Genomic DNA, 22,728 nt, shown 5'->3' on the forward strand with positions numbered 1-22,728 from the left:
TCTTCACGACATGGCTGCAGCGTCAACAAAACTACAGTGAGACTAAAAGTTACGCCTTCCTTCTTTGCGTGAACATTTGGGCGGCGTTATGCAAATCTTCCCACATAGTGAGGTAGATATGTGGGGGCGTGTTAGAATGAGCCGTTTTAGGTAGGTGTGGCTGACTCTGAACTTTTATAAAGAATATCTCTTTGGATTTGAGACTTTAGTCTTTGCAACTTTACAGATCTTCTTTATGCACCAAGAGCTTGTAACACTCCAAAGGGAAAGGAAAAATTGAAATCATATCATATGACCCCTTTAAGATTTTCCCAGTAAATAGTGACATGAACCTCAGTCATCTAACTACCATATGCCTTCAAACAATTTAGTGCACAAGTTTTATGGACCATGTGCTTTTTATTTTTTGGTCATTTTGGAGATCAACAACCCCAGTCCTCATTCTCCATCATTATGTTGTAATGACCGCTCAGGATATTCTTCAAAAATTCACTGTATGTTTTATAGAAAAAAGAAAGTCATATTAGCTTTGATTGACATGAGGGTGATTAAATAATGGCATTTTTTATTTTAATTTTTTTTAGGGTGAACTATGTCTATGCTCTTGCAATCAAAAAATCTGTTCTCACTGAACAATACTATCTCACTGTTTCTGACTTTCATTTGCTCAGGAAAGCTTGACTTTTTCTAATCAACTTTAGAACTGTGTTTTATAGCTTTTCTTTTGTTACTTCTTATGCTGCCTTCCTCATTGATAAGCTCTGGATGCTGTTCCTGTCATGAATTTAATGAATAGTTGAGCTGGGCAGGAGTGTCTCACCTCCTGACAGTACAATGACACTTAAGACTGCGGAAGGGTTTCAACACCCTTCCCAGACAGTCGAATATGGATGCATATATTCAATGATACATGAGCTTCACTGTACAAAGCAGACATGTGAGAGTAATAAAATAATATAAACAGTAACAGAAGGACACACAGACTGAGGGGAAATATAAGAAAGAGAATAAGAGAGTGTGGAAGATAGTCCACCGAATTCAGTTTTTACTCAGCAACAGAGAAGGGCCTTTGTTGCTGTCTGCCAATGAGATGCACATGGATGAGGGATAGACAGACCAGCCATTCAGGGTTATGAAAACAAACCGCTCCAATGGACACCCTCCACAAAAGACTGTGAATATCTGAGTTGCTGTCTTATAAAGGCAGAGAAAACATTATTGATCCACTGAGACGTCCCATGGTTTGCCACTACATGAACGTTCTGAACTCTAATAACAAATATTATCATGCTGTGAGGGAGTTATATGCTGCTGGAGAATTCATAACTGATTAAATAGTGGTTCTCACATCACAAAAATATTGTTTTCTCATACAGTAGTGTGTGGAAACAATTACACTTGCATTTATTGTTGTACTAATCTGGTAATGTTTGAGGTTAAGAGCACAGTTATGCACTACCCAAATGTAATTTTTATAAATTCAAGCATTTACATAAATACTCTCACCAAAAATTGTAAATGAGATAGGGCAGGCTCTGTGTACCTGAGACTGTCTGCGGTTATCTGCGGGGTCGTCTGGGTGTTGGCCTTCAGGACTCCAGCTTCCTGCTTTCTGAGACATCTCCTGGGCTCGCGCTGTCACCCATGATTGGCTCTCTGGGATCCTTTCATCAACAGGCCTGACAACACACCCACATTTAGTCAGATTACAAGTTCTCTACACTCCATGAAGGGCTTAAGGCTCTGGTTTGTCACTCATTGCGCTTTAGATGATCTTTCTCATTAGATGTCCACTAGAGTCAGTCAACGACAAGAGAAATGTTGTACAGTGGCCTGATCTTTATTAACATTTGTTGTTTTTGTTGTATGTAGAATAAAAAGTGAGCTTTATTTATTTATTTATTAATCAATCACTCATAGTTTTTGTATTTTGGAAATTATAGAAAAGAACAGAATAAAAAAATATTTTTTTCCAATGCATTTATTTTTATTTTATTTTTTTGTAAATTATAGTTTTTGTCTTTAAGGAATTATATATTTCAAGTTCAAGTTCAGTTTATTTATAAAGCACATTTCAAAATGGCCACAGGCCGACCAAAGTGCTGTACAAGTTAGAATTAAAAAAAATAAATAAGTACACTAATAGCAGCAAAACAGTTAAAACAGAACACTCTTATAAACTAAAAGCAACAGAGAATAAATAAGTTTTGAGACATGACTTGAACTCAGACAAAATATTAACTTTTAATTAAAAAAAAGTTATATTTTTTGTTGTTTTAATCACAATTCTTGTCTTTGGAAAACTATAAAAGAAGTTTATAAAAGAAATACAGAATTGGCCTGCATTAATTTTACAGTTGTTTTGTTGTTGTTGTTTGAATTCAATATTTCATTATGTCATATTTATTAATTTGAGTACATTTTACTTTGACAAAAATGAATACTGGTCATTCTTACCCAGACCCCCCCACATGATTGTAAAGCACTTTGGGTGTACAACAATACACAGTAAAGCACTATATAAATGCATCATTCATTCATTCATTCATGATTGGGTTATTTAAAACTCATATTTAATTATTGTCATGATGTATGCATTAATATCAGCTTTGTTACCATTGACAAAATACTAATAAAAATCCCTTTGTTTACATTTACATTAGCAATTTCCTTAATAATGTAAATGAAACTATCAACCTTAACACTGGGAGAGAGACTGGGGAGAAGATGGAGAGGGTGCTACTCACAGATGATTTGCAGGGTGCTGTTGTGTTTCAGGAAGGCCAGTGAGTCCCTGTCCCACATCCTGGCTTGGAGACGGCGGCTCCAGACGCTGAAACATTAATGGCGTTCGATTCTGTGTAAGATACAACATGGCCTACAGCTGGTATCAGGCAAGCTGATGGGAAAATGGGGTTGGGGAAAGATATGGGATGCAGAGCATCACATGTGCGAATGGAGAGGCAGGAGGGAATCGGTCAGTCAGGAGGCATTCCAGGAGCATTATGGGTAAATGAGTTTCCAGTGAGTTGTATTTTGTATTGTCTGCCGATGGTACCATGCTGAGAATTCATTTACTTTCATTGTCCCAGTAAATGAAGAGTTTCTGTTACCACCTGGCTGCTAAAGAGTGGTGATAAATCTTGGTGTCATTCAGTAGACAGTAGATTGCTAGCTATGAGCTCATCTGTATGCTATTGTACACCTAAACATAGTCAACATTCACTTTTAGCAGATACGTTTAGAAGATCTTTCAAATGTTTAGGGTCAGTAAGATTTTTTTTATACTTTCATTCAGCAGGGACATGTTAAATTCATCAAAAGTGTCGGTAAAGACTTTAATACTATCTCACTGTTTCTGACTTTCATTTGCTCAGGAAAGCTTGACTTTTTCTAATCAACTTTAGAACTGTGTTTTATAGCTTTTCTTTTGTTACTTCTTATGCTGCCTTCCTCATTGATAAGCTCTGGATGCTGTTCCTGTCATGAATTTAATGAATAGTTGAGCTGGGCAGGAGTGTCTCACCTCCTGACAGTACAATGACACTTAAGACTGCGGAAGGGTTTCAACACCCTTCCCAGACAGTCGAATATGGATGCATATATTCAATGATACATGAGCTTCACTGTACAAAGCAGACATGTGAGAGTAATAAAATAATATAAACAGTAACAGAAGGACACACAGACTGAGGGGAAATATAAGAAAGAGAATAAGAGAGTGTGGAAGATAGTCCACCGAATTCAGTTTTTACTCAGCAACAGAGAAGGGCCTTTGTTGCTGTCTGCCAATGAGATGCACATGGATGAGGGATAGACAGACCAGCCATTCAGGGTTATGAAAACAAACCGCTCCAATGGACACCCTCCACAAAAGACTGTGAATATCTGAGTTGCTGTCTTATAAAGGCAGAGAAAACATTATTGATCCACTGAGACGTCCCATGGTTTGCCACTACATGAACGTTCTGAACTCTAATAACAAATATTATCATGCTGTGAGGGAGTTATATGCTGCTGGAGAATTCATAACTGATTAAATAGTGGTTCTCACATCACAAAAATATTGTTTTCTCATACAGTAGTGTGTGGAAACAATTACACTTGCATTTATTGTTGTACTAATCTGGTAATGTTTGAGGTTAAGAGCACAGTTATGCACTACCCAAATGTAATTTTTATAAATTCAAGCATTTACATAAATACTCTCACCAAAAATTGTAAATGAGATAGGGCAGGCTCTGTGTACCTGAGACTGTCTGCGGTTATCTGCGGGGTCGTCTGGGTGTTGGCCTTCAGGACTCCAGCTTCCTGCTTTCTGAGACATCTCCTGGGCTCGCGCTGTCACCCATGATTGGCTCTCTGGGATCCTTTCATCAACAGGCCTGACAACACACCCACATTTAGTCAGATTACAAGTTCTCTACACTCCATGAAGGGCTTAAGGCTCTGGTTTGTCACTCATTGCGCTTTAGATGATCTTTCTCATTAGATGTCCACTAGAGTCAGTCAACGACAAGAGAAATGTTGTACAGTGGCCTGATCTTTATTAACATTTGTTGTTTTTGTTGTATGTAGAATAAAAAGTGAGCTTTATTTATTTATTTATTAATCAATCACTCATAGTTTTTGTATTTTGGAAATTATAGAAAAGAACAGAATAAAAAAATATTTTTTTCCAATGCATTTATTTTTATTTTATTTTTTTGTAAATTATAGTTTTTGTCTTTAAGGAATTATATATTTCAAGTTCAAGTTCAGTTTATTTATAAAGCACATTTCAAAACGGCCACAGGCCGACCAAAGTGCTGTACAAGTTAGAATTAAAAAAAATAAATAAGTACACTAATAGCAGCAAAACAGTTAAAACAGAACACTCTTATAAACTAAAAGCAACAGAGAATAAATAAGTTTTGAGACATGACTTGAACTCAGACAAAATATTAACTTTTAATTAAAAAAAAGTTATATTTTTTGTTGTTTTAATCACAATTCTTGTCTTTGGAAAACTATAAAAGAAGTTTATAAAAGAAATACAGAATTGGCCTGCATTAATTTTACAGTTGTTTTGTTGTTGTTGTTTGAATTCAATATTTCATTATGTCATATTTATTAATTTGAGTACATTTTACTTTGACAAAAATGAATACTGGTCATTCTTACCCAGACCCCCCCACATGATTGTAAAGCACTTTGGGTGTACAACAATACACAGTAAAGCACTATATAAATGCATCATTCATTCATTCATTCATGATTGGGTTATTTAAAACTCATATTTAATTATTGTCATGATGTATGCATTAATATCAGCTTTGTTACCATTGACAAAATACTAATAAAAATCCCTTTGTTTACATTTACATTAGCAATTTCCTTAATAATGTAAATGAAACTATCAACCTTAACACTGGGAGAGAGACTGGGGAGAAGATGGAGAGGGTGCTACTCACAGATGATTTGCAGGGTGCTGTTGTGTTTCAGGAAGGCCAGTGAGTCCCTGTCCCACATCCTGGCTTGGAGACGGCGGCTCCAGACGCTGAAACATTAATGGCGTTCGATTCTGTGTAAGATACAACATGGCCTACAGCTGGTATCAGGCAAGCTGATGGGAAAATGGGGTTGGGGAAAGATATGGGATGCAGAGCATCCCATGTGCGAATGGGGAGGGAATCCAGCAGCGGTCAGTCAGGAGGCATTCCAGGAGCATTATGGGTAAATGAGTTTCCAGTGAGTTGTATTGTCTGAAATCTGCCGATGGTACCATGCTGAGAATTCATTTACTTTCATTGTCCCAGTAAATGAAGAGTTTCTGTTACCACCTGGCTGCTAAAGAGTGGTGATAAATCTTGGTGTCATTCAGTAGACAGTAGATTGCTAGCTATGAGCTCATCTGTATGCTATTGTACACCTAAACATAGTCAACATTCACTTTTAGCAGATACGTTTAGAAGATCTTTCAAATGTTTAGGGTCAGTAAGATTTTTTTTATACTTTCATTCAGCAGGGACATGTTAAATTCATCAAAAGTGTCGGTAAAGACATTTATAATGTTATTAAAGATTTCTATTTCAAATAAACGGTGTTCTTTTGAACTTTTTATTCATAAAAAAATCCTGAAAAACAAAAATCATGGTTTCCACAAAAATACAACAGTAATAATAATAATAATAAATGTTTCTTGATGACCAAATCAGCATATTAGAATGATTTCCAAAGGATCATGTGCCACTAAAGACCGGAGTAATGATGCTGAAAATGCTTTAATGAAAAAATTACTTTTTTAAAATGCATTAAAATGTAAAACAGTCATTTAACATTGTAAATTTGTTTCACAACATTACTGTTTTTACTTTATTTTTAGTCAAACACATATGAGGCCACTTTCAAAAACATTTTAAAATCATACTGACTCCAAACATTTAAAATTTAGGGTCTGTCTCTTCTGGGAAAACAGATACAAATATTTTGTCTCATCCTGTATTACATAGATTTTTTTGCCCAATCAAATGCTTTATAGAATGAGAATGTCATCATTACCCCAGATACCAAAATGAGTAGAAAGTCACAAATCATAGCGGTGATGTAATTATCCTATAACCAATAGGTTATTTAATAAAAAATCGACATGCCCTTTGATTATGTACCACCCAAACCTTCTGTATGTGGATCAGTACGATTACTAATTTTTTTAACAACCCCAGAGCTTGTAAAACTGTGACTCTTTAGAGCCATTTTTGTGTGTATTCAACCCATAAAGCAGATAATTGGTACCACCAGCCAAAATGACACCTTGAGATTTGGAAAATGAAGGAAGAAAGAAATAAAAATCAACCTATCCAGTGAGAAACACAAAATGCATGTAGTATGTAAAGGCAGGTTTCATATTAAAATTTCATGAGAGGAAGTAATAGTTGATAAAAGAATGAGAGCTGATAAAAGAAAAGGAATCATCTGTGAACAACATGCACTGATCGAGTTTGTTTAATTAACACTGTCTAATGGATGAGTTAGGAGACAAGCTTAGCAAATTCAATGGTATCTGCCAAAACTGCTACATCCACTTGAAACATCATGGTTACCACTAAGATTGTACAGGCCAGCTTTACAAAACTGTGTTCGACTTTCATGTGGATGTATAGTTGTGGATCACATAAGAACAAAACAGTATAAAATGTAGATCAGGCCCATGCTGCATTACACTCTACTATTCATACTAATAGTCATCATCTATGAAAACACATATATATACCACCTTCATATAAACTACTGAGGAAATTAAAGTGTTTAACTGCTAAAAAAAAACAAAAAAACAATGATTTTATACTCTTTCTGCAACCAAAAACATAGTAACTGCTAATAATCAATAGTCATTGAACCAGTGGGATTCAATTACAGCAGGACACACACTGTTCCGTTATTCAGCTGGAAGAATGAATGGACATAATTAAAACAACCTATCAGATATATTGAAATATTAAACCACCCACTGCAAGTGACTTCATACAATGAGGAATTAAGTCGGTCAGTCAATAAGTTCGGCAATTAATTATTAATCTAGAGGTTTATGTGGAAGAGAGTAATCATGCAACGCAATACTTTACAGATTGTAAAACCCTTTTAAGGGGCAGCCTCTTACAAGACTTCCCAGGTTTATTCTATTTCCTTTCACTTCTTGGAAGGATGCCAAAAATGTCACCAATGTGATTTAAGTCACAAATGTGATTTAAATCCTTAGATTATGATTATAAACCCAGTTTTCTAAGAAAGATGAGTTGTGAGATGAGATGTGGCCTTCCTTTATCAAATTCCTTTAGCATTTATAATTGTTTTTACTAATTGAAGAGATCAGTTTAATGTTTCTGAATTCACAATTCAGTTATGAAAATGATGTACTTAGCAGACATTACATACTTTACTCTAATTCTTCTATGTCTTAAATGACAACAACTACACTGTGCATACAACTGAGCGCAGAAGGAGGCCTGATTTTTAAAATCCTGACAGAGCTTAAAGCTGATGTGTGTAGTTTTATCAAGTGTAAAAATATCTTCCTTGTCCAAACTTAAGGTAAAACTTTTCCCTCATATTGTTACGTATATCCAAGTGAAACAGCACCTCAAATTAGGGGAAAAAAAAGTATGACAGGACTTGATTCTGTCCATGATGCACACATCATCAGAGGAGACATATAATTGGGGCAAAGAGGATTATATTGCTGAATAAATATATGGGGCCACATAAATTGAGTTTGGTGTGGGATTGCCTCTTTGTCTGCCCAAAAGCAGTTGGCAAAGTTTGAAGCAGTCATTATGTTTCCATTCCATTTGGTGAAACTAGTGACGCAGAAATTACACACTTCATCTTTAGCTCCACATAAATATCATATTTTGTGTAATGTAAGGCAGAGATGCATTTGTGAATGTAGTACTTTAAATGATTGTTCTAAGTAACAGTAAAATGTTGAGCTGTCATCACTATTGACAGTTGATGCATCTTTGCAATTTAAAGATAAAGGGCAAACGAACTAGGCAAGCCTATTGGACTACTAAATACAAAGAAGGTTATCGCTCAGTCCCAAAATGAGAAAGGTGAGTGCATTGTCAAAATTGTATTCTCAGATTCCACATGAACTGTGACAAGCCGCAGGAACACAACATATTTACTGTAGTTCCTCATCTTTTTTGCCTTTCTCAATAGCTTCTCACTGAGAATGTTCTTTAAACAACATCAGCACCTCCAGTGGCATGTAACTGGCTCACTATCTAAGATACAAGTGTGTTTACGCTTCAGAGTCGATTGTGAAAATGAGCATTTAGCACAGCTGAGGACTGTTTGTCACAGCTCATTGTGGACTGAGATTGTGATTGCAGGGTGAGAGGATGACGGCGTACCTGTTCATCGTGGATAGCCTGTGTCCGCTTGGCTTTACTTTGCCTATAATACTCCATGATCATCATGGCAGCATAGATCTTTCCCACTGTCAGGTCTGTCGCTGCTGAGAAAAGGACAAGTTACCCTGCACGATTAGACAAGGTGAGATGGACCCTGAGCGAGGGGGATGGGAGTGAGGACGGGACATGCACAAGACAAACGCAGACAAACAAACTCACATGCACAAACAAAGAGTGTCGAATCGACACACACAGAGCCAATGGTCTTTTCACAAGCAGACTGATTAAAATGGCTAAAACTATTCACGCACTTCATTTTTACGATCAATATTTAAAATACTCAATTTCTACTGTTTTAAGTACAAAAGTATTGCAAGAACTGACAGCAAACTACAGCATAATTCCTGGATACAGTAAACAAAGTTTCTCAAAAACGGTCTTTGCCGCTTTATGAAACCGAGTTCACATTGAGAAGTTACTAAGAGTAACTTCAGACTAGGTTTACATGCCATGCTTAGTGGTGATTAAAGCCATGGTCACCACCTCTGTATAGGATCTGCATAGAACAATGAAGATAGCAATTAGCATCAAACAATACAGTTCTAAATTACTACATGCTTGCTGCAAACTCATCTAAAACATACAACTAGCATTATCATTGTGTCAAAAGCTTTATTGCCTCATGTGTGACAGCAGAACCACCTCATTATCTCATGCTTTTTTGTAGCATCTAGCTAGCATTAGGCTAGCTAGTTTTAAGCATATTTCATAAGATAGTTAGCTTTAAGCATGTTTTTAACAGCGAGCTAGCACACACATCTCATTGGTAGCATAATAGTGGTGCAATATATGTATATATATTTGTAATAATACTATTTTACGTACATCTTGTCAGGAATCTCATAACCCCTGTAGTGAAAAGACATCTATAGAGGGTTGATCTATAGTAAGGCACCCCCTGGTCTCAGGCATAGTGAGCTGGACATACACCAATGTGTGTTATCAATGTCTTTTGTTGCATTTGTCTTAAAATATCTTTGTTAATATGTTTGTGTGTAAAGTTGCAGTCGACTGTAGCGGGAGGGAAGGAGCTAAACATGCTAAAGCTAACGGCAACACACCAGGTGCTTGTGAAACATCTTTCAGCGCTTTTTTTACTGCACTAAGGCCCTAAGTAAGCGCAAAGTAATTCAGTTTTTATGCACACTGACGTAAATTCCGTCATTATACTAGTATACCCGATTTTTTTAACCCTGCATACAATAACAACAAACTACTGGAGATGACAACGACAATAGACGACTACGTTGACAAACGCTTATATGAAGACATTCCAAGATAAACAGATCTACAGTTTGCAAAGGCATTTTTATTGCTCATAACTTTTGGAAAGAAATAGTGCAGACACTGGACAAGGGTAAAACTTTCTAGTGTGCAGGTGCCTAGCATCTGTGTTAGCACACGCTATCAAATGGAGTATACTTTGAAAGGCTGTGTGTTTAGCTGTTCGCAACAAAAACTAAAATATACTTTCTGCAACTACTCTCTTGGTTCATTTGCATGTATAGGCCTTGCATCTATTTATACATTTGCCCTATACAAACTGCAATCAGCAATTATGTTGTTGGCATGTTTGCGCCATTACTGGATTTGAATAACACTGTAACACTTGCATAGTGGGACCAATTCTCACTATGAACTAGTTGCTTATTAGCATGCCTATTAATAACATATTGGCTGTTTATTAGTACTTATAAAGCACATATTCTGCATGACCATATTCTACATCCCAATACCTAAACTTAACAACTACCTTACTAACTATTAATAAGCAGCAAATTAGGAGTTTATTGATGGAAAAAGTCATAGTTAATGGTTTGTTGATAAAGAGAATTGGACCTTAAAATAAAGTGTGACCAATAACGCATACTTTCTGCGTCACTTTCAATGTCTACGATTCATTCTCGGTGAATTTCCTCTTCTGTGATCAGTCTGCAGTCTAAATGTGTGGTATACATCTATAAGGGCCCAAAATGAAACTAAGGGTACAGGCCTGGACCATCAGGGGGTGCAGAGCAGTGATTGGGCTGGCTGAGAGAAGCTGTCCTTAGGTGGAAAAAGAGACACATTGTGAACACACCAACCTCCTGGGTAACTTACACTTGTGGGGTGTCACCAGAAGGTCCAGATTCTTCTGAGAGAGATTAGGCCATATCGCCATCATCTCCTTCCTTAGTTCAGCATCCATCTGGTGCTTATCTACGCCTCCTATTTACACAGCAACAGGTACACGTACACACATATATGCAAACGTATTTCCACAAACACACACACATACACAATTTTTGTTAAGGTTTGAACAATGTAGTGTCCAATCTTACATAGACGTATTGTGCACAAAATCTTACAAATTCTATATTTTATGAGTCATTATATACAGTGGGGTCTTTTTTGAGGTTTGACCAGGTTTAGAATAGATTTGAATCTCAATACTTTTGAACCTTAAACCGCTACAGGCAAATACATCAACTGTTCAAACAACAGGAATGAATGAAGAAAGTAATGCCAAACCTTCCCCACCCTTGGCGATCTTGATGTCCAGAGCAGTTCGGATTAAGGCCATAAGTGTGGAATTAAAGTGCACTGTGTTGTCATCAGCAACTGGCAGATCCATCCGCAACAGTCTCTGTGGAGAGCCAATCAGGAGCAGTTAGAAGAGCAGCGCTACTGAGATATATGTGTGCTTTGAACCTCCAGGTAGGGTGTGCTTTTGGTGTGTGAGAGGAAATGGGAGGGGAAAGGAGGGACGGATTTTCAGGGTTAGCTCTGTGACCTTTGATACTCAGTGCAAGAATTAATTTAGAGCTGTCTTAGTGCAGTAATCGAGGAGGAGACTGATTAATGGTTTATGAGATTGCTGTGGAAGTTAATATATAAAGAACAGTTCTGTGGTCTAAAACAGTGGCTTGGTCTGGTTAGTCACAACCCAAAAATGGCTCGCAGGTCTGTTCTCAGAGAACAGCAAAAAAATACACAATGCTTAGTGCATTTAATACAAATACCACAATTGCTTACAGTCAGATGTAGCAATAATAAACAGGCTTATCAACTTTTAAAATTGAGGAGGAAATGATTCCCATTTCTTTTGTTGCTGACCTCAAAGGCTGTTTTGCAGTATTTTTTTCTGCAAATTCATTTGTAATTTGGTGTAACATGACCACAAAAATCATGAACAAATCTATGTCACCAAAGTAAAATAAATCATACTAAATTAAATACAATTTAAATGAGGATAAGCATGATTGTACTGACCACAATGTATTTTGAACATTGAATTGTTGGCTAAATATTTGATTTTAAGGACATTATTATTAGTTTTGTAAAACTTGGGTCGCAAAGCAAAACCAGTAAAAAACCACTGATTCAGATGTCCATGAAACTGAGGCAGCATTTGCTACAAATCAAATTTGTATCTGTATGATGGATGATGTATTTTGTTTTCATATCAGCATCTGAGCTGTCAGTCAAAGAGCTTTTCCGGGAGGAGGTTCACATATTAAACTCAGACCAGCGGATGAAATAATAAATTAAAACATCATTACGTAAATGTCAGAGTTTTAAAGTATAATTCATCCTGTACTGATCTGGGGAAAGATTATACTTAAACACAGAAAGTCATAATTGCATTGCACAGGGTTAAATGTTACCTCAATCCTTCCGTTACCACGATACCCTCTGCGATGCAATCACTCACGTTACCCGGTGTCTCCCCATCCCGCTCCATCCCAGAAGAAACACTCACCCTCCACCCCCACTACCCTTTTTCCCAGCATGCATCATGCAGTCACATGCATCACAGGACAAGCAACAGAGCAGCCAACACTGAAAGCATCATCTAGTTGGTTCATTTCAGCTCATTCATTTAGGTTTAGTAGTGGTTGCTGTCATTGAGACTCAATCATAGATGGGCTACTGGATAAAACAAGAGCTCGATCCAGATTCTCTGGTCTCTCAATGCAAAAAAGATGGGTGCAGGCTATTGGTTTAGGTTAGAGCAGCATTCTCCAGAAAAAAAAAATGCCAAACCTTCCCCACCCTTGGCGATCTTGATGTCCAGAGCAGTTCGGATTAAGGCCATAAGTGTGGAATTAAAGTGCACTGTGTTGTCATCAGCAACTGGCAGATCCATCCGCAACAGTCTCTGTGGAGAGCCAATCAGGAGCAGTTAGAAGAGCAGCGCTACTGAGATATATGTGTGCTTTGAACCTCCAGGTAGGGTGTGCTTTTGGTGTGTGAGAGGAAATGGGAGGGGAAAGGAGGGACGGATTTTCAGGGTTAGCTCTGTGACCTTTGATACTCAGTGCAAGAATTAATTTAGAGCTGTCTTAGTGCAGTAATCGAGGAGGAGACTGATTAATGGTTTATGAGATTGCTGTGGAAGTTAATATATAAAGAACAGTTCTGTGGTCTAAAACAGTGGCTTGGTCTGGTTAGTCACAACCCAAAAATGGCTCGCAGGTCTGTTCTCAGAGAACAGCAAAAAAATACACAATGCTTAGTGCATTTAATACAAATACCACAATTGCTTACAGTCAGATGTAGCAATAATAAACAGGCTTATCAACTTTTAAAATTGAGGAGGAAATGATTCCCATTTCTTTTGTTGCTGACCTCAAAGGCTGTTTTGCAGTATTTTTTTCTGCAAATTCATTTGTAATTTGGTGTAACATGACCACAAAAATCATGAACAAATCTATGTCACCAAAGTAAAATAAATCATACTAAATTAAATACAATTTAAATGAGGATAAGCATGATTGTACTGACCACAATGTATTTTGAACATTGAATTGTTGGCTAAATATTTGATTTTAAGGACATTATTATTAGTTTTGTAAAACTTGGGTCGCAAAGCAAAACCAGTAAAAAACCACTGATTCAGATGTCCATGAAACTGAGGCAGCATTTGCTACAAATCAAATTTGTATCTGTATGATGGATGATGTATTTTGTTTTCATATCAGCATCTGAGCTGTCAGTCAAAGAGCTTTTCCGGGAGGAGGTTCACATATTAAACTCAGACCAGCGGATGAAATAATAAATTAAAACATCATTACGTAAATGTCAGAGTTTTAAAGTATAATTCATCCTGTACTGATCTGGGGAAAGATTATACTTAAACACAGAAAGTCATAATTGCATTGCACAGGGTTAAATGTTACCTCAATCCTTCCGTTACCACGATACCCTCTGCGATGCAATCACTCACGTTACCCGGTGTCTCCCCATCCCGCTCCATCCCAGAAGAAACACTCACCCTCCACCCCCACTACCCTTTTTCCCAGCATGCATCATGCAGTCACATGCATCACAGGACAAGCAACAGAGCAGCCAACACTGAAAGCATCATCTAGTTGGTTCATTTCAGCTCATTCATTTAGGTTTAGTAGTGGTTGCTGTCATTGAGACTCAATCATAGATGGGCTACTGGATAAAACAAGAGCTCGATCCAGATTCTCTGGTCTCTCAATGCAAAAAAGATGGGTGCAGGCTATTGGTTTAGGTTAGAGCAGCATTCTCCAGAAAAAAAAAAGAAGAACAAAAAAAGGAAATGGCTTTGTGAGTTGTTGTTGTGAAGAGGATGAGCTAAGAGTGAAGATTCGGCTACCTGCTGTGCAAGGGTAATACTTTAATGCTACGGATGATAAAGAGAAAAGCAGTGGGCTGTCAGAGAGGAGTACCGGAGCAGGAAGTTGGTTTAGGACTGACAACTTTTACAGGAGGAGTTTGGATGGCTGAGATGGTAGTGATGAAAGAGACAGGACAGAGACAGTGACACCAAATTTAAAGAGAGCTCAAAAGCTACATGAAAATCCGAGGGCGAAGGAGAATGAAGCGGAAGATAAAGCTACAGGAAACGTAAGAAGGGAAAGCTCTACCACAGGCTGGTCACATTCTCTACAGGCGATCCTCTATTATGGGCCCTAATGTTTGACAGGGAGAAAGAGGGTGAATGCAATGGTCGTGGTCACTGTTCTTCATTCCACTGAGGTTAGGGGGCAGCAGAGACCCCGTTAGACAGGAAGTGACCTGTCTGACTGAATACACAGAGATTGTTGGTCTGCCACCACATGTTTATGTTGGTGGAGATCACTGAGCACTCTATGAAGCAAAATATTTTACGAAATGGGAGATCAAATGGGACAGAGAAAAATGGAGGGGGTGGGGCAAAGGTAAGAGAAAGGAGATCCCAGACTTGTTGAGGGCTCATTACGGGCACAGATCTCCTTTCCTTCTAGCTGTCGTTCACTGAGCACAGGGTGAAATATCAGTGTACGGTTGCAGACAGACAGAGAGAGAAGAAGAAAGCGAGAAGAAGCTAAGGGAGTATCTTGTGGGAGGGGCCAGTGGCCTGGAAGGCGGGGCATGCAGATGATTGGCAGAATGTAAAGAGGAGGGGCTGGAAACAGATTAGAACTGCATTGACAGAAGAAAGAGAAGTGGGAAAAGGATTATTTGTGCATTGTACCAAAATGACTTGATTTGTTCCTTTGTAGGGCCATAACGCTACCCAAGGATTACATGTGTGTTGTTGCGTATGTGTGTGCATGTGTGCTTATCTGTGTATTAAGCGAAAAAAGAGAGACAGAGAGCTGGTCGCAAGAGGAAAGGGTCCCTAAGAGAGCGGCATCCACAGAGCTGAGGGACTCGGAGGACTAAAAACCTTCAGGCCTTCCTACCACTGCTGCACACGCACATTTGGGGGTGTTTTTTAATGTGTGTGTGTGTGTGAGACGATGTGAATAGACAATATGCACGTGTATGTGTGCACATGTGTCCCAATTTGCGTACTCATGCACTATTCTATGCCATTTTATAGTAGTGTGTTCACACTAAAAATTTGATGCATGATGCTCTTAATTGACCAAAATAATGAAGTTTGGAATGTTGGACACTTCATGCACTCAACTGTCGCCACTTTCCTTATGTAGCAAAGGTGGAGGGACAACCAGACTTTGATGCTGGATGACAAATTAGCCTTATATAATTCATAAACTAGACGGTAGTGCATAGTATAAGTGCATAGTGTGTAGTGCATCATGTGGGACACCGCATTTTTTTGTTTATTATCACACTGCATCTCAGATCTGAAATTCAATTATTGATCACTGCTGTACATTAAAGCATAAAAATCTTGCTTTAATGTATTGATAAAGGTGTAGAATGTAAAAGCAAATCTGAGACCTTTATGTTTCATTCTTCGAAGTTTCAAAAGCTATGAAAGTGTGCGTTAGTGTATATGTGTGCGTGTATGTTTTCATACGGTGCAAAAGTGCTGAGAAGGTTAGTCCGTTCCCGCTTCCCTGTGGATCGGCCCGCCTCAGTCTAACACCCTCGAACCCGGCCCTGCCACCAGAATCACAATAGCGGCCTCCGTCAGACAACGAAGGAGGAAAAGAAGGAGAGAAAATAAAGAGAAAACACCAACAGTACAGACACAGCGCTGGCCACTCGGAGGCCCTCTACCTTGTAGGCAACCCGTGCAGGGCACTTCTTCCCCAGGCCTAACGGAGGAGACATGTGTCTGAGCATCTCATACATATCCCTGAAACTGATTCTGCCACTGGGCAACCGAAACAAAAGAAAAACCAAAGGAAATGTGCATGGGAGAGAGAGAAAGAGAAGAAGAAAAGGGGTAAATTAAAAAAGAAGGGATCAGGAAGGAGACGGGGAAGTGGGAGGGGAGGAGAACAGAACAGAGCAGAACAAAAAGAAGGTTATTGGCCTGTATGAAAGGAGCGGCTTGGTAAACTAGGCTGCCGTAAGACTGATGATCGGTCATTTGTGGGTAAGGTGTGGGGGGAGGTGGGAGGGGGTTGTGCTGAACGTCTTGAGTTGCTAAAAAGGCGTTCTATGCAATGGGGCAGGTTGCATAGAAGAGCATGCGGACTTCAGAACAGGCATAAAGTCCCGCTGCTGGCAGGGCGTTGTAATGAAGTTTAATGTCAATGCAGTTTCTGTCCCCCTCCACCCAGAACAATGCACGCTACCATACCAGCTAGGCCTAGCCGTGCCTCAACAGCAAGCAAAACAAAAATCAAAGATGGCTGATTCGTTTGTTTTTGTTTGTTTGTTTGTCTTTCATTTTAGTGGTTTTCTCGTTTGCTTGTTCCATACACACTAGTGCACTAGTTCATGCTCCTGTAAGTGTCGGCATTGTCCTGCACATTCTCATTGTCATATCAAGTAGAATGCAAGTAGAAATGGTGAGAGTACAAAAACATTGTTGAAAAGAAAAAGAAGAGGAGGTAAGCGACATTCATTGCATTCTGGATGCTAGCAGGTAATATTAGTTTTTAAGTGGAAGTCAAACCTTGCAGGCCACCCTATGAGGACATTTCTTGCCTAAGCCCAGAGGGGGGTCGATAACTCGCAATAAACTGTACATATCCTTATAATGAATGCGCCCGCTGTAAGAAGAATACAGGGAAGTTAGAGAACACAATTCAGAACAGAGACATTGGCAGGAAGAAGAGCACAAGAACAGGAAGAGAAGCACAGAATCACACACACATTTTCTTATTTGCTCGTCACCCGTTTGTGCCGTCAAATCTGTTCGCATACCTCCATATTACTGTTCCTCACAAGTCTCTGCTTCACTTCTTTTTTTTCCCTTATTCCTTACTTTCACTTTTCAGTTAGTTCTGTTTTCTTCTTGTAATTCCTCTTTAGCTGGCTTCCTTTCTTATTCTTTCCTTATTCTCCCTCCCTCTTTTTCTTATTTCCTTTTGTTTTCTTCCTCTTCCTCTCTTTATTTACTCCTTACCCCTACATGAATTTCTCCCTTTCTCTTTTACTTCCTCATTTTTCTCTTCTACTTCCATTTCCTCCATTTCCCTTCCTCCCTCCTTTCTTTCTTTTCCATCTTTCCTTACTCATTTTTCTTTATTATATATTTTTTCATTCTCTTTATCATTTATTGCTTCCTTCTTTTCGGTTATCCTTACTTGCTTCCTCTTTTCCTTCTGTTAATTGTATTCCTTCCTTCCTTTTGCTTCAACTTTTTCCCATCCTTTCTCTTTCCCTTCCTCTTTTCCATCATGTCTTTCTTTCTTGTTTCTTCACTTGTTTCCTGCTTACTTTTCCCAATCCTTTCTCTTTTCCTTTCATTATTGGTTGTTCTTTACTTACTGTTTTTCTGGCTTCCTTTTGCTTTCTCTTTCTTTCACCTTACTTTCTCTTTTCCTTCCCACCTTCTACCTCCTTCCTTCCTCCTTTCCTTTCATTCTTTGTTTTCCTTCCTTCCTCTTCCCCTTTCTCGTGCCCTTCTTTTCACCTTCCTTTCTATCTTTCTCCCTTGAAGTTTACCTTTCTATTCACTTTTCCTTTCTATATTTCTTCCTTCTTTTCCTTTCCCTTTTTACTACATCTTTTCCTTTCTTGCTTCTTTTTCTACTTAATTTCTCTTTAATTTCTCTAACGTCCTCTTTCCTTCTTGCTTTCTTTCTTGTCAGATTGATTCTGCCATTCAGAATGAAGACTCTCTGGAAGACTCACTCTCCGAAATCTTTTCAGCATAATTTCCCTTGGTAAAAAGGCTTTAATTCAGTCTTTTTTTCAGTCCTTCCTAGTCTTCTCTGAATATCTGATTAACTCTCGGTTGCCCGCCTACATTACTGACTAACACACAACATTAGGGTGACAGGCACTGGAATGCAGATACCGGGAAACTTAGCGTGTTCAGTAGAAGGGAGGGGGCTGGCACAGTAAGTTTGGCTTGCAGTATGCAGTATTCCAGAGTGGGAGGACTGGGACTCACAGAAGGGCACGTAGGAGGGTTTGGGGGGATTGATGGATTTTAGCAGAGCTGAGAAGCTCAAATCCATGATCCCTTTCTCTCAGCTGGTGCTGTGGTGTTCTCCTCGCTGTTTGGTCCAAGGTAGGATACAATGAAGCCAGGCTCTGTACGTTAAAAGACTTTGCCAGAGGCCACGGCTCTATACCGATGTCAAAAACGAAGTGTTCCAGTCGAACACATAAAAGAGGGCCATTGCAGTCTGTTATTTAGGACAGAGGCTATATTTACAGTTGTGAAAATGTACAACACATTTAAAGCACACTGTCCTTGCACGCAAGACCAAAACATGTTAAAATAGCCTCTTTAAAATGGTGTGTCCAGCAAATTTAAGGGCCAAAGAAATTTGAAAAGTAAGGGTCTGTTACATCCAATTCTGCATTTTAAAAGAATCCATGGTCTCACATTTTTGGACATTATCGATTAATTACAGAGAAACATGTTATAGACAGTCTAATGGCATCTATTTAGTACTACCAAGAGTGTATTAATAAGTTTAGTGAGACGTGTAATTAAACACAATTATACATTTTGTTTATAAATTTGCTTCATGTTACTAATTAATAAGTACTTTTCACAATTAGTATGTAACATACAAGATTAGTATATAATAAAATATTGAAAGAGCATGTTTATGTGTGCAAGTGCACATAGGCTCACCAAGCAGCTGGATCATACTCCGCCCAGATTCTCACATACTCGTCCAGGTGATGGGGTCCCAGGATAGAGGAGTCACGCGTCAGGTACTCAAAATTATCCATGATCACAGCCACGAACAGATTCAGCATCTACACACAAGTAAATCACAGGACTAAGCAGACAAATCTGTTGAGTTGAGCTGTAAAGTACACACCTCATGTACATGACACTATGTAATTTCTCCGCTTTTAAGCAATATTAATACAGTACAATTATGGATGTCACACTGTATTAAAAAAAATGGTCAGTGTAGTTGTAGTTTGTAACATAATCCATCACATTGCACATTTTAGGTAATATGTGACCCTGGACCACAAAACCAGTCTTAAGTCGCTGGGGTATATTTGTAGCAATAGCCAAAAATACATCGTATGGTTCAAAATAATAGACAAAATAATTTTTCTTTTATGCCAAAAATCAAAATTTTTTCTTTTATGCCAAAAATCATTAGGATGTTCATTAGGATAAAGATCATGTTCCATGAAGATATTTTGTAAATTTCCTACCATAAATATATTAAAACTTATTTTTTGATTAGTAATATGCATTGCTAAGAACTTAATTTGGACAACTTTAAAGGCGATTTTCTCAATATTTAGATTTTTTTGCACCCTCAGATTCCAGATTTTCAAATAGTTGTATCTCGACCAAATATTGTCCTATCCTAACAAACCATGCATGAACGGAAAGCTTATTTATTCAGCTTTCAGATGATGTATAAATCTCAATTTCGAATAATTGACACTTAAGACACTTAAGGTCACATATAATCAGAATACATTATGATTACTTTTAGATTACATTTGATCTTACTCGTTCACCATATTGATTTAAATTGGATAATCTTGTACCATATTGATATAAAAAAATAGTAATAAAATACATTCTATGCATTGTAATGCATTAAACACTACATTACGCCAAGGTTTCCCATTGGGTTCATAAAGGAACTGCAAGGGGTTGGTGAGTTTAATGAAAAGGTAATAATTAATTAAATCATAGTAATGTAAAATTAATAATGTAAAATTTGGAATCTTAATATGTAATCCAGATTACATGTAATCAGTTACTACCCAGCTCTGTGTGTATATATATATAATATATATATATAATACGATATATAACTACATAACACAATACATATAATACAATGAAAACTAAATAGCAGCTTTACGTCAGTGGATATAATCAGTATTGGGAACACATTTGTTTGCATTTTGTTTTGCTGTATCACTGGAACAGATGGAAAGTAATAGAGAAGTATGCCGCATGTCTGAGTCACTTTTCACCACTGATGACAAATGTGGCGACCACTCAGCAAAACATCAAAATGATAAATCCTAGTGCCAGATTCCCTCTTACTATAATATAACGCCCACTAAAGCAATGGAAACTGCTGCTCAACAATTGGAGATCTTTTCATCTGTATTTGATACAAGCTTTCCAAAAGCAATTTCATAAAATAGCGGGCCAAGCGATTAGTCGACAGAAGAGACAGACGGCTGCACGTGAGTGTTTTGCGTAATACTTGTTTATAGATCTGCTGTTTGAATTATTACTTTCTGCTAGGAAGGAATATTTCGTTTTCTGCCTATTTCTACGTTATATTTTTGTTTGCGTTCGAAATCGCCTAGCCACTTAAGTATCATTTTTCTCTTCCCTGTACACACTCTCCTTTTCTGTCCTCTCTTTTCCACCTCTATCATGTGTTTCCAACACATTATAAAAGCGTCTGCAAAATGACTAAATGTAAATGTAAATAGCAGGGCCAACATTAGCCATTGCAAAAAGCTGTGGTGAAATGTCCCCACTATAAATGATGCCTATGAGTACAACGCTAGTGATAATAAGAGTGCTGATGTTCTCACCAGAAAGGAACAGAGGAAGATGAAGGAGACAAAGTAGAGGTAGGCAAACTCGCTCCCACACTCTGCCTCCACGTTACCAGAGAGAGGATCACACACCTTCTTTCCCAGACATGACAGCATGATATCATGCCATGCCTCACCTGTAGCACTCCTACAAACACACGGTGTTGAACTACGGTTATAAAGTGTTTGTAACCCACACACAACATTCAACAGAGCCAGTCTGTGATTCACACACAAACCTGAAGAGCAGCATTAGCGCCTGGAAAAAAGTCCTGAAGTTGTTATGCTGGTTAATGGCACTCTCACCATCCTCCTCAATCGCAATGTTCCCAAACAGCTGTGAAACACAAAACCCACCCCAGCATAAGCCCACAATCTCATTGCCCACTACCTTCAAATATAGCCATTTACCTATTCTCAGTATGTGCTGTGCAGCCTCCCACACACTCTCTCACATACTCACCTGCATGCCAATGATGGCGTAGATGAAGAACAGCATGGCGATGAGTAGGCACACATACGGCAGAGCCTAAGCACAGCAGATCAGTCAAAATAAACCATCAATTAAATGTGAGTGAAAACCTGTTACTGGCAGTCTGAGGAGAAATGTGCAACACAATGTCAACATGTTAGTGTAAATGTAGGTAAATTAGGACACATTTTGAGATGACTAGGAAAAAAGGCCCAATTAACCTGAATTTAACCCCTACCAAAAACCCGGACCACATTAAAAAAAGTTCTTTATGCTTAAATTCTTTATGCTTTAGTTATTCATTGTCCGCTATTTTGCACACACACTATAAACATTCTCTTTCCATAACAAATTTCTAGCACATAACACAGCAAGTGCGTTTGTGGCATATCGGATTAATATCATGTATAATGATTTGTTTAGGTTTTAGTTTAGTTAATTTACACGCTAGCTAAGTGGCCTCAGTTTCAGCTTACACAGCTCCAAGGTTATTACTGTTTACTTAAACTAAATCTAAAGCTATTGAAAACACATTTTCAATTTTATATATAGCATAAAATAAAATGAAACAAAAATATTACATGGAAAACCTAAACTAAATGAAGATCAAGTAATGCTGCTTTGGCAACTAACTGACATATTTTTAATTTGAAGAGGTAAAATTACTAACTGGGGGAAAAAAAAATAAAAACTAATAAAACTTACAAAAGCACATAATAAAATGACTAACAGTTAAGCTAAAATAAAAAAAACGGAAACTATAAAAATAAAACCAATTCAAAATATGAATAAAAGCTATATAACATTATACAAATAATACTAAAATAACAATGAACAGGTCAAGCAATTCATTCTGCAACATTACTGATTATGATCAGATTTGTTGGGTTAATATTCGTACTAGATTCTTCAAAAGAAAGTAGTGAAATTATTTAT

General features: G+C 37.9%; 1 protein-coding gene across 18 annotated transcripts in view; it reads right to left on the reverse strand.

The window, feature by feature from the left end:
* Positions 1 to 22,728, reverse strand: part of LOC107690704 (voltage-dependent P/Q-type calcium channel subunit alpha-1A-like) — a 130,579-nt gene that overhangs the window by 18,786 nt on the left and 89,065 nt on the right. For 16 of the 18 annotated variants that reach the window (XM_016489114.1, XM_016489110.1, XM_016489106.1 and 13 more), the window contains 10 exons: positions 21,784 to 21,849; positions 21,560 to 21,657; positions 21,318 to 21,468; positions 19,411 to 19,538; positions 17,269 to 17,365; positions 12,981 to 13,095; positions 11,055 to 11,162; positions 8,895 to 8,998; positions 5,454 to 5,563; positions 4,250 to 4,385 (listed from right to left, as the gene is read on the reverse strand). In XM_016489114.1, the coding sequence (XP_016344600.1) occupies positions 4,250 to 4,385; positions 5,454 to 5,563; positions 8,895 to 8,998; positions 11,055 to 11,162; positions 12,981 to 13,095; positions 17,269 to 17,365; positions 19,411 to 19,538; positions 21,318 to 21,468; positions 21,560 to 21,657; positions 21,784 to 21,849 (1,113 nt within the window). The remainder of the gene's footprint in view (positions 1 to 4,249; positions 4,386 to 5,453; positions 5,564 to 8,894; positions 8,999 to 11,054; positions 11,163 to 12,980; positions 13,096 to 17,268; positions 17,366 to 19,410; positions 19,539 to 21,317; positions 21,469 to 21,559; positions 21,658 to 21,783; positions 21,850 to 22,728) is intronic. The other 2 variants (XM_016489098.1, XM_016489103.1) reach the window with 2 other exon arrangements.

The sequence above is a fragment of the Sinocyclocheilus anshuiensis genome, unplaced genomic scaffold, assembly GCF_001515605.1.
Source record: "Sinocyclocheilus anshuiensis isolate Anshui unplaced genomic scaffold, SAMN03320099.WGS_v1.1 scaffold2655, whole genome shotgun sequence".
In the NCBI taxonomy this organism is placed as follows: domain Eukaryota; kingdom Metazoa; phylum Chordata; class Actinopteri; order Cypriniformes; family Cyprinidae; genus Sinocyclocheilus; species Sinocyclocheilus anshuiensis.